This window comes from Oryx dammah, unplaced genomic scaffold, assembly GCF_014754425.2.
Source record: "Oryx dammah isolate SB20612 unplaced genomic scaffold, SCBI_Odam_1.1 HiC_scaffold_28, whole genome shotgun sequence".
Lineage (NCBI taxonomy): Eukaryota > Metazoa > Chordata > Mammalia > Artiodactyla > Bovidae > Oryx > Oryx dammah.
Genome location: NW_024070212.1, coordinates 42,431,169 through 42,444,197, shown reverse-complemented (window position 1 = coordinate 42,444,197; position 13,029 = coordinate 42,431,169). Strand labels below are relative to the sequence as shown.

General features: G+C 37.2%; 1 protein-coding gene across 1 annotated transcript in view; it reads left to right on the top strand.

Annotated features, from left to right (window-relative positions):
* Nucleotides 1-13,029, top strand: part of PLPPR4 (phospholipid phosphatase related 4) — a 47,668-nt gene that overhangs the window by 27,698 nt on the left and 6,941 nt on the right. Inside the window, exons 3-6 of the mRNA XM_040232243.1 lie at nucleotides 5,510-5,639; nucleotides 7,776-7,971; nucleotides 9,942-9,999; nucleotides 10,737-10,910. Coding sequence (XP_040088177.1) covers nucleotides 5,510-5,639; nucleotides 7,776-7,971; nucleotides 9,942-9,999; nucleotides 10,737-10,910 — 558 coding nt within the window. The remainder of the gene's footprint in view (nucleotides 1-5,509; nucleotides 5,640-7,775; nucleotides 7,972-9,941; nucleotides 10,000-10,736; nucleotides 10,911-13,029) is intronic.

The window sequence follows — 13,029 nt, the reverse complement described above, 5'->3', positions numbered from 1 at the left end:
TTTTTATATACCCAGAAGTCTTCCTTCCCTCGGTTTTAGACTAAGTGGCTAGGAGAACACATCTGATTGTGACTTTTCCTGCCAGCATCATTTATTTCACACTGTTCCCTTTGCTGACACTGTTACAGGTCCTGGGGCCAATGACCTTGGCCTCATCATTGTGTTCCCACTTTTCTGACTCCCTCATTTCCAGTTATAAATTCTCAATATGCAGTTAAGGATGCTTTCTGGGGGATTCTGAGTCAACACTTTCTTTCTTGAGCCTTGAGACATGAAAGAACAAGTTTGCTATGACTACCTCTACCAAGTTGACCTGGGAAACCCAGTGCCAACTCCTTCGGCAAAGACTGCCTGAATTCCCAGGTTGCCCCTGGGCCTCCATAAGCTGTTTGCATGCCTCTTTATGGGAGGAGAGGCAAACTAGGGAAATGTTTACACTGCTGGGTCCCTGATCTTCCCCTTATCATTCAGGATATTCCAAGATGTCAGTGATTCTTTTCTTCCACACTTCCTTCATGGATTTTGAGTGAACAACTTGGTGGTAAAACAAATCTTGACTTTATGGACATCAAATAACTGTCTTTTACACCTTACTCTCTAAACATATATCTTCTCTAAATTTCTAATTTCATTTTCCCTTGTTTTAAAGCCTTTCCCCAAAACATTGGTTCTATAGTGTCTGTATGTCACTATAGTCCTAGAATAGGGGTCACCAACCCCAGGGCCATGGACCAGTACCAGTCCATGGCCCATTAGGAACCAAGCAAAGCTTCATCTGTATTTACAGCTACTCCCCATCACTCACATTACCCCCTGCGCTTCACCTCCTGTCAGATCATTGGCAACATTAGGTTCTCACAGGAGTATGAACCCTACTGTGAACTGTGCACGTAAGGGATCTAGGTTGCTCACTTCTTATGAGAATCTAATGCCTGATGATCTGAGGTGGAGCTGAGGTGGTGAGGCAAGCGGGGTGGGAGTGGCTGCCACTGTCTCTCATCACCCCCAAACCTTGTTGCAGGAAAACAAGCTCAGGGCCCCCACTGATTCTACAGTATGATGAGGTATATAGTTATTTCATTATATACCACAATGTAACAATAATAGAAATAAAGTGCACAATAAATGTAATGTGCTTGAATCATCTTGGAACCATCCCCCCACCCCCATCTGTGGAAAAATTGTCTTCCACAAAACCAATCTGTGGTGCCAAAAAGGTTGGGGACTGCTATGCCAGAACCATGATCCTGTCTCTAAACTTTCTACATATGTTACTGCTCCAACTTCTTTCCCTACTCTTCCTGAAAGTGAAAATAACAGACTCTAATTCCCGACTTTCAAGGTTGCCATTTTCTTTTTTTTTCTTTTTGGCAGTATTAATCTGTTCCAAAATGGAATGGTGGGGGAGACAGAGAGGCAGGATGAATGCTTCCTTTGAAAATCACTTTCATAGTCCATTTGTGTAAGGAAAGATGCTTCTTATTTTCACCCATTCATATGAAGAGAAGGCAAAGCAAAAAAAAAAAAAAAAAGACCATACATAGGTAGTATTCTTTAAAAGGAAGTTTCTAATTCTTTACAAAAGGAAGATCAACTGATTTTTTTATACAGGCATTTACATATAAATCATTTGATGTTTGCTTCTCAGGTTAAAAATTTTTTTTTTTTTAATTTAGTTATTTTTGGCTGTGCTTAGTCTTTGTTGCTGTGTGCTGGCTTTCTTTAGTTGGAGCAAGCAAGCGGGGCTACTCTTCATTGTGGTATGTGGGCTTCTCCTTGTGGTGGCTTCTCTTATTGCAGAGCGCAGGCTCTGGAGTGCACGAGCCTCAGGAGTTGTGGTACATGGGCTCAGTTGCTTCATGGCATATGGGATCTTCCCGGACCAGGGATCAAACCAGTGTCCCATGAATTGCAAGGTAGACTCATAAGCACTGGACCAACAAGGAAGCCCCTCAGACATTTTTTTTGATGCTGTGAAAGATATTTTAAAAATTACCTGCCTTTGTATTGTTACACAAGAAATTGTAAAACTTCTTTTGTGTCTGTGAAATGTATATTCTTATTTTTTGAAACGGTCTTTAAATTTTCATCTTTAACATTAACTTTTAACTTACTTTTAAGTGATAATGAAACAAGCATTTTGTTTAGTCCTTTGGAGATTCTCAGGGAAAATAGCACAGAATATCGAGGCTTATCATAAACCTTTCTGAAATCTGTATGAGTAGAAAACATGTGTATGTTCTCTTCCCTGGAAGTAAAGGGATTAAAGGGTAAGCATATCCAGTTTTATAGAAGAATTGTATTGAAATTTATTATTGTTTCTGGGAGGTAACCTTAGCTTTAGGAGAGTATATACTCTCCTTTAAGTGGCTTTTCCAAGGGCAGTGCCCATATAATAATAAGCAACGTATTTCCTCTCTGCATCTCCCCTGAAACAGTCACTTTAGAATCTATTTCAAAAACCTGCGCAAGATATCTGACATGCACAAAATGGTATTGTTTCTTTTCAGGATTGTGTACGGCATAAACAGAATATTGTGAGAAGATACTTGTCATATACTGTTTTCTATTTCCAAAGGACAACAGCAACAAATAATTTTGTTGTCAACACCTAATCCTTTAAACCATATTGCATCACAACAGCATGTCATTCAGAATGGGGAGACAAGCAGGCATATTTGAAAATACATCAGGAAACATCTATCCTTTCCCTGAGGAGAATTCTATCTTTAAAGCAAATTAAGTCATTTTGAAAATGCATACAGTGACATGTAGGTCAAGGTTAAATGAATAGTAGTGTGAAGAGAAAATTAATGTGCTCCTTAGAGAGTGGGAGAATTGGATGATGTCAAAGTACTGACAAGAAACCTCCATCCATTATCAAACCAGGGTGTGAAAGCACTCTCCTGACATATGAGTTTTGAGCTTATTAAGCAAAAAGTGAAAACTCGAAATTTCAAGGTCACTTGAGATAATGACTGCTGTGTTATATGACAAGAAGCATTTCCCTAATGACACTAAACAAATAAATTCTTACATACTTTAGCATTCAAGGATAATATGTGAATCACTATTTACATGTATAATTAAAAAGAAACAAAATGATTCACAGAATTATTATTAAAGAAATGAAAATGAAATGAGTCTCTCAATGCATTTCAGGACACATTTCAGAAATGAGTGGTTAATTTTCTTGAAATGATGAATTTGGGATAACCATGATATTATTCTACTTGCATGGTGCAGCATGTAACATCTATCTGTGCAGAATATTATAGAATCTTTTGTGTTTCTATGTCTAACTTGAGGTGATAATGTATTATGGTATTTTTCAAAAAGTATAATTAACTTAGTATTCAATGATCTGAAAAAAAATTCCTTCTGATTATTTATATAATTATCCATAAAGGAGTGTATCAGTGTATGCCACAAGATTTTCATGCTTGTAAGGTTATTGGTAGAATTTTATTAAGAAAATTGTTTTTATACAAGTAAAGGTTCTTTGTAATTGTACACACACCATATGGAACTAAATATATCAGATAGAACATTTGAAGCATAACGTCATAGACTTAGTCATGAGTTTTAAAAATCATAAATTTAAGAACTTTATATATAAAATAAATGTTAAATAGGTGTTGAGAACTGGGAACTTTCCCTTGGAAAATATATTTCAGTTCCCCGTCACTGTGATGATCTTTAAAGTAACATGATCACTTATATCTAAGGGACTGCTTGTTCCCAGTTTTTCAGTTCCACATTTTTAGTCATACTGATTCTAATTTCACAATAATCTCTGAGGCACAGTAACCCCAAATATTTGATTTTTTGCATTAAAAAAAACACATTATTTCAAGTCTTACTTTTCTTAATAACTACCAGCCCAAATGCCCAAAGTAATTAGCCAATGAGAATCCCACAGTGAAGGTAACAAAAGCAAACCCCACAATGCAGGACACTGTGCTAGACAGAATAAAAGGTAAAACAAAAAAGATGGTTTTCCCACAGAGGGTCACAGTCAAGTGAGAAATAATCAAGCTATGCTAGAGAGGAGGACAAGATACTAAGGGAGCCACATAGAAGGGGGCATAATTCAATTTAGGATATAGTAAGGGATTTCAAGGGAAAGTTCTTGAAGGAAATGATGCCTAAATGTATTGAGTTTTTCACTGATGTCCTGTGCCTTAGAATCCAAGAGCAAGTGTGCTGTTCCTTATCATAAATATGGTCCTCTGTTTACTGAAAACACATTTTCTAAATATTTCATTCTTAAGACATATTACTCACTGGTAGTGGTGGTGGTATAGTTGCTAAGTTGTGTCTGTTTCTTGGACCCCATGGATTATAGCCCACCAGACTCCTTTGTCCATGGGATTTCCCAGGCAACTGGAGTGGGTTGCCATTTCCTTCTCCAGGGGACCTTCCCTACCCAGGGATTGAACCCATGTCTCCTACATTGTAGGTAGTCTCCTGCATTGCAGGAGGATTCTTTACTGCCAAATCACCATTACTCAGCATTACTCAGTATGCATGGATAACTCTTCAGAAATTAACCACATCAAATTCTATTTCAGTTGTTCTGGAGCATTTTCATCCAAATGTTACTGCTTACCTAGATAGATTCTCTTATAATCTACATTCTCCAATAAGATAGTTACTAGCCACATGTGGCTATTTCATTTTAAATCTGATTGATTTACATTTTAAATTGCAGTAGCAAAAAAATTTCAAGTGCTCAGTAGCCAACAGTGCTATTTCAAGTGCTCAATAGTGGCTGCCATATTGGACAAAGCAGAAAATATGTCCATCATCACAGAAAGTTTTAGCAGATAGCTCTGCTTTAGATTGAACCTTTCTACTTTCATGTCTGCTTTACATGGGTGATCCTTCTGCCCAATCCCAAATTTTATTGAAATAATATGCTAATAAAATATTCCTGATTCTAACTCTGGTACTTATTTTATTCTCTCCTTGGACATCTTGTTTTCATGGTTTTAAGGATAAAATGTCAAGACTCTAAGCGTCAGAGCAGAATCAGTCACCATGTGATTAATCAGCTAAGCAACACTGGGTATTGTTGGGCATAGGGCCAAAGTCTGGGTGCTGCAGCCACATTGCAATGCCAGGATGCTATCACAATTTTGACCAGTAGGTAGGAGCACAGAAGATCCAACAACACTAGTTACAATGCCCTGATTACTTCTCACTGCTTCTGCAAATACTCAGGACAAATCCTCCCATCTCTAAAGTGCCTACAAAAGGTACATCTTTACTTAATTTAATTGATGGCATGTTAAGAGATAACTTCCCCTGTAGGAGGAAATGGCAACTCACTCCAGTATTCTTGCCTGGAAAATCCCATGAACAGAGGAGCCTAGCGGGCTACAGTACATGGGGTCTCAAAGGAGTCAGACATGACTAAGCAACTGAGCATACGTATGTAAGAGATAACTTACATAATTCATCTGCACCCGTTGAATCCATTTTGAATACCCTCTTGTCTTTGCAGATTATGGTAGGGGAAGGAATCCTCTACTGTTGCCTGTCCAAAAGAAGGAATGGGGTTGGCCTGGAGCCCAATATTAACGCTGGAGGCTGCAACTTCAACTCGTTCCTTAGAAGAGCCGTCAGATTCGTTGGTGGGTGTGGGAAACCACAAAGAAAGAAAATGTTTTTCAAACAGAAATGTTATATTTAATTACAGATATTGTCTTTAAAGCTGTAATTTAGATGTATAATGTCAGGTACATGATGAATTTTACATTATACAAAAAAAAAAAAAACCTGTTAAAAACACCCTAATTTAAGTTTTGTATCCACAATGTGTTATTTATAGTTATAGTCCTTGTTTTGAGAGCCAGTATACCATGCATTTCAGTTTATTTTTGTCTTAGCTCTGGTAGAATCATGAATTTACTTTAAAATGGTTTCTTGGATCTGGGTTCATTTTTTTAAATGGAGAATAAATATCAGCAGACCAATATAAATGGATAACCCTTCAGAAATTACTTTAGCTGCATCAGTGATTCCATTTCAATTGTCCTGCGGTGTTTTCATCCAGAAGTTACTGTCCATGGAAATGTCACCATGCAGCACGGCATCAAGGCTATTTTTCCTTGGTTATATCATCTAACTCTACCTCCTATTTTCATTGGACCTACAGAATATCCATAGGCCTGTATCAGAGTCAAATGAGCATCTAAACCTTCATCTCTTCTGATTAGCATGTGACTATCTTAATATTATTTGAGTCACAGATCTTTCTTTTTAACTGAATTGAAAAGTCAAGCCACAGTACATCACACCACTGTGAATGTTTTAATTCATTCCCAGTAAATCAGTAAAAAGTTATTTTCACCTGTAACCTCTCAGTTCAAAGGAATAGGTAGCTTCATTTAATACCTAATAGAAAATTAAGTACCATCGTCTCTTCCACTGGGAAAAAAATCTGGCCTAAATCGTTCCCTAGACTCTGCCCCACTAAGAAAGGCACATTTTTGCTCCACAAAGACTACAGCAAGAATAATCCCCCTACCAGGATCATGAACTAAGAGCAAGAAGTAAAACTTTAGGACATCTAGCTGATCTCAGAGGAAGTTTTCCTAATGTAACACAATGCTGTGGCAAAGGGGCATATAACCTCTCTGAAAAACCTCATGACTGTGAGGACGCTGCATCTTATCCTGGAGAACCCAGTCCCAGAGTCAACCACGCCCATGCCCTGGGGGCCTAGAGATGGGTAGATTTCCTCACTTACTCATACCCCTCCCCAAGATCTTACATGCTGCTAGGAATTAGAATATAGAAATAAAGGTCCAGGGTCATGAATCTGAGGTGAGTAGGTGGAGAAAGAACTGGGAGAGCGGTTGTTAGGCGACAAGCAGAGAAGGAAAATGCGGAAGGGGCCAAGCCAGAAGGAGAACACTGTCGTGTTACCTGGCTGCCTGTCACAGTGATTTCTATGAGCAAATCATGAATCAGAATCCAGAATCTCAAGTCAGAATGACTCCAGGGTGTAGAGGGAGCAGGCAGGCTAGACTCCCAAGGATAAGAGCAGGCAAGGAACTCGAAGCAAGAATGGAGTTTGAATGTACAAGCCTGCATCAGGGTTTGTCAGTTTATGGTTTCAAATGGTCCCAGAAGAAAAAACAAAGAACTTAATCAAGAGGTTTAAGAATGTCATTTCTGTATTCTGAAACGAAGGGAAGCGTCCCACAGCCTGGTACTTGTATGATTATTGTTTTCACCATAGGGCTGGCTTGCTGTCTTCTCTGTTTTAATTAGCATTCCTGGTATGCTAGTCATCTGTACGTAGTCATACCAGGAACCAGTCCTGTAGGGTTTGCCTACTGTGGCTGGGGTGAGGAGCTACTGGGGAGAGAGCCCTGGAAGCACAATTCTGCTAAACAGTTTACAGTGATTTTGAATTTTGCTTCATTCCCCATATTGAATCCTTTTCAAATCACACACTTGTCACCTTAACATGTTCCAGGTATCTGTCAAGTGACCTACAGTTAATAATATTAAGAATTGGCCTGATATAACCAATCAGACAAAAATCCTTCAAATGACAACTTTGGAGATACTCATTGCCTTCAGCATCTGTTTGGAAGTTTAGAAATGTTCTTTACTGTCTTCCTGAAATAAACTCAGAGAAAGTGATCACAGCAGATGTCAAGGTTGTCGTGTTAGTGTGTAATATGCAAGATTGATGATGGCACCACATTGGCATCGAGTGCTCGCTTGGTAACAGGAAAGTTTCCTTTTCCTTATAGGTGTTCATGTCTTTGGACTCTGCTCTACGGCTCTTATCACAGACATCATCCAGCTCTCCACAGGCTACCAGGCACCGTACTTTCTGACTGTGTGCAAGCCAAACTATACCTCTCTGAATGTGTCTTGCAAAGAGAATTCCTACATTGTAGAAGACATTTGCTCAGGATCTGACCTTACAGTTATCAACAGTGGCAGGTTAGAAATGGAGATTATAAAAACTTCCATGTTGGTGTTTTTATTGTTCATTAATAGTTTGGGGTATCATCATAGGCATACCCTTTTCAATCACAATGACTTGGATTTTATTTTTCTTTTCAATTCAGTGATCTCTTTAGGGATGATACCATAGAAACCCATTGGTGGCTCATTCCAACTCCTCCTCTCTCTCCAAATTTCAGCCCCGTATTCATTCTGCTCATCTTCATATCACCAAACTCCAGTCATGTTCTGTGATCTCCTCTATACTAATTATGGGTTTAGAAAGAAAGAAAGTGAAGTCACTCAGTTGTGTCCAACTCTTTGAAACCCCATGGACTGTAGCCCACCAGGCTCCTCCATCCATGGAATTTTCTAGGCAAGAGTACTGGAGTGGGTTGCCATTTCCTTCTCCAGGGGCTCTTCCCGACCCAGGGATTGAATTATGGGTTTAGGTTATCACAAATTGGTTTATTTTAGATGTTTATAGATAGTCACGGCTTATCATCAGTATGTGTCATGTAGTGACTTAAGTAGAAGACTTAAAGATATTTACAGCTCTATTACATATTTGATTAGAAAAGGAATCATATGAATTTTCCTTTTGGTAGCTGAGTCGGATACAGCTGAGCGACTTCACTTTCACTTTTCACTTTCCTGCATTGGAGAAGGAAATGGCAACCCGCTCCAGTGTTCTTGCCTGGAGAATCCCAGGGACAGAGGAGCCTGGTGGGCTGCCGTCTATGGGGTCGCACCGAGTTGGACACGACTGAAGCGACTTAGCAGCAGCAGCAGCAGCAGAGTTTTTAAAGAAATAGCATCTAGGATTGCATGAGTCTCCTCTGAATAAACCCAGAAAGTCTGTACATACAGCTCCTGACCTTGCATTTCAGAAAATAAAATCCGAAAAGCTCAAGAAACTACCAAAGCATTAAACTGTTTTCAATCAATTAAAAAAAAAAAAAAGAAAGAAACTTAGATGGCAAGAGAAGTTCAAAAGAAATAAATTACAGAACGGTGAAGGCAGCAAAAGACTGATATAAGAATTTTATTTTTTATTCAGTCAGTTCCCAAAGATTGGTTTAAGAGTCAAAAATAATTTAAATACACTTGAAGAATCAGAACCTGATATTATATAATTATATACATATGGTCCATTCAATTCAATGAATTTTGAACTTACATTTAAGACCTATATTCTATATTCTTTCTCAATTTTTCTACATTATCTTGTCTGTGTTGAATAGTAGTCCTTTTTATTGGGTACCGAATAATTAGGAGGTCATTAATAAAACTGAATATTTTCCCAATTTTTATTCATTAAAAGATCTCTGTTCTCCTTCTGGCTATCCTTCACAGTCCTCTGTTCTACCTTTCCCATCTTGCTTCTTATTTAACAAAACAATATACTTTGTGATTCTTGAGATAATAATCATTTTAAAGTGGGATAGAGAAACATTTTGCTAAAATTAGATTTTTTTCCCATGCTTTCTAAAGTGTAAAAAACACCTCTAGACCCACTACTGTGAGAATGTAATTATTCTTTTAAATATTTATGTAAATTAAACCATATATTTAGGAGCATAAAGAAAGTTTAAAAGCATTAAAATCTTAGGTTTTATAGGCTTTTACTTTAACCTGACGTAATTATAATACCAATAAACAGTTATAATGCTTTCCACCCCATTTCTACTTTCAACCAGCGTTCCGATTATGTACAGAAGTGATCCCTTAGAAAGCTAACACTTTATATTGGAAAGTATATCACTACTCTTCTTTAATACTAATGATGATTAACAGTGTTTATTTTATCTCTCAGATCTTTCTCCAGAAAACCAAACAGAAATTAAAGTTATTGCTTATTACCTTGCAGCTTTTTAGTTGAACATTTTAACCACTCAGTGTTCTTGAGATAATTGTTAGCAGTGTATCAGAAATAGAAGGCATAATTTGACTTCTTCCTTTGGCAGAAAATCATTCCCTTCTCAACATGCGACCCTTGCTGCCTTTGCAGCTGTATACGTTTCGGTAAGTAACTGGGTCTTTTTCATCAAACTGTGTCCTAGAGAAAATCAGTGAAATGAGTGTTGTCTCCAAACACTAATTAGATTATATTGTAGCTGGGTAATAACAGAAGAGTATAATGGCATAAAAAATAGAATTTAGATGCTACTATAAACAATATAATAGTAAGATAATTTTTGACACAGTCATAGTATTCATTTAGCCTCATATCTCTTTAATGTGATATTATACTTCATGAGAGAGTACTGTGAACTACATGAATGTTAAAAACTGTAAAACTGAAAGAATTGTGTTAAGTATATACATACACAGCACACACTTTCATTTCAATCATTATGTAACAGCAAATGCTAAGTGAGTGTAAGCTGATAAATGCTCTGCAATGAATTGTCACTATATCTTATTAATATATAGTTTATTAGATTTTATGTGAAAAAAAATGGATTGAAATTAAATGACAAGTAACATAGAGACTAACCAGTTATCTGGCTAATTCTACTGCTTTAATTTTTTCCCAAACTTTTCTGTAATCACATAAGTGGCCTGTTATTTATTTGATTAATTTTGTCAGGCATTCCTTTTTTTTCAGGTACAGAAATTAGCCATAGCAGGGGGAAAGGAATAGTAAAATTGACATCAAGTGTATCAGAGATTTGAGTTTACCTTTTTGTTTGATTATAATTGAATGGAAAAAAATGACCTTTAAAACATACTTACCCCAGTTCTTTCATTTTTTAAAGATGTACTTCAATTCCACACTAACGGATTCCTCTAAGCTTCTGAAACCTCTCTTGGTCTTCACCTTTATCATCTGTGGAATCATCTGTGGGCTAACACGGATAACTCAGTATAAGAATCATCCAGTTGATGTCTACTGTGGCTTTTTAATAGGAGGAGGAATTGCTCTGTACTTGGTAAATAATTTACTATTATTCAACAAACCACAGTTTAAAAAGGAAAATGTGCACAAAATGTCTTGCACTGTAATAATTTACTTCCAATATAGTTTGTATCTATGAGAAAATCGCTGACTCCTTCGCCATTCTAAGCCAAAACATATATTCTTCTTTCAGTAAAATAATTTATTAAACTCACACATTGGGCCAGAAAAGGTGATTTTAGAAAGATTATCACATTTTCCCCTATCACTCTCCCACCAAAAAAAAGTCAAGGACTACTATTACTAGTATAATTTGATAGATGAGGAAAATAAGTTAAAGAGAGTAGAAGTGTAATGGAAAATTATATACTTTGCCCAATAACACAAATGTGGCACCTGGATATAACTAAATACAGCTAATATTTAATTCTTTGTGTATGTTTATGCTCAGTCACGTCTGACTCTTTGCGACCCTGTGAACTATAGCCTGCTAGGCTCCTCTGTCCATGGGATTTCCTAGGCAAGAATACTGGCTTGAGTTACCATTTCCTTCTCCAGGGTATCTTCCCAACCCAGGAATTGAACCCATGTCTCTTGCCACCGGCATTGGCAGGTGGATTCTTTACCACTGTGCCACCTGAGAAGTCCCATTGAATTCTTTAGCAATCTTCATTTCCAAACCTGATCTTCCTTTAAGGGAAATATCTTCAGCATAAAGGAACTGAAATTGTCTGTTTCATTCACGCATTCATTACCTTTACATTTATTCAAAATCTGATCTGTGCCAGGTACTATACTGAGCATCACAGCACTGATAAATAGATACATCATTTATGAGTTTACAGTGCAAAGATTAAGAAAAGTATAAATGTTAAAATATGTTAAATGACAAAATAGGGTATAAACAAAGTACTTTGAGGATAGCAAACTGCCTAAGGAAGCTAAGGAAGGCTTCACAGAGTTATACTCATGTTTTTAAAACATGAGAGTTTCTTAGGGTACAGAAAGGAGGAGAGCATTCAAGCTGAAGAAACTACATATGCAAAAAGATGGACATATGAATGATCAAGTCTTTGTGGAGGGTGAAGGAACAGAAGATATGGTGAGAGGATATGAGAGATATGAGAGGGTGAGAAGATATGAGAGATAATGGCCAGGTTTCTAGTTTGGAAGACCAGCAAATGGTGACTTCATTAGCTGACTGATGGATGTGTACAAGCTCAATTTAAAGATCAATAGGCAGTTGAATAGTTGGGTCTGGAGCTTAAAGAAGCAATGACTGGTGGAAGATAGATTTGGAAATCACGGACATTATAGGTGGAAATACCATTTTATAATTATGGGAATATATAAAATTGCCAGGTCCTAAGAATAAAAGGAGCCAGGAAATCACCAATATGCAAGCAGCATGCAGAAGAAAAGGCAATAATGAAAGAAACTAAGAGGATCTACAGAGAAATAAAAATTAACTGTCTGTTGGAGCAGTTCTAAATCTTGTGATCTTAGAATACTTGTGAAAAGCATTAATAAAAATGCGTACAAAAACAGGAAATGTACTAAAGTGAGCAATTATTTCTTTTTTTCATTTTTATATACTAGTGGCATAGTCAGGATTGTCACTTCAGATCTCATACTTCCTACTCATACTTTCTTCAGTGAAGGAGAAAGCCATCAATTGAAAATGTGTGCCAGGAACTGTGCATTAGCCTGGGTTGTCCTGGGAGTGTTCATTGGCAACAAGTGTTACAGAATAAGACTGAGAACTGTCACTCTCCAGTTCATGCATTGCTTTTGTACCTGTCTGATTTTCATGGTGTCTTGAAGTCCCAAGGGTTATGGGCTCGAATCTCAGTTCTTCTGCTATTTGGCCAATTTTGCAGCCATATAGAAGCCTGATTCTTCATCTATAAAATGAAGATAATAACTATTTGCCTTATATCATAACAAGGAATCAAACAACTATATTTATTATGCCAAGTTCTGGGCACTGAATTTTGAACAATGTAGATAGAGGTTATAGCTGTGAAAAGAAGAGAAGTGAAAAGCAAAGGAGAAAAGGAAGGATATACCCATCTGAATGCAGAGTTCCAAAGAATAGCAAGGAGATATAAGAAAGCCTATCTCAGTGGAAAGAAACAGAGGAAAACAGCAGA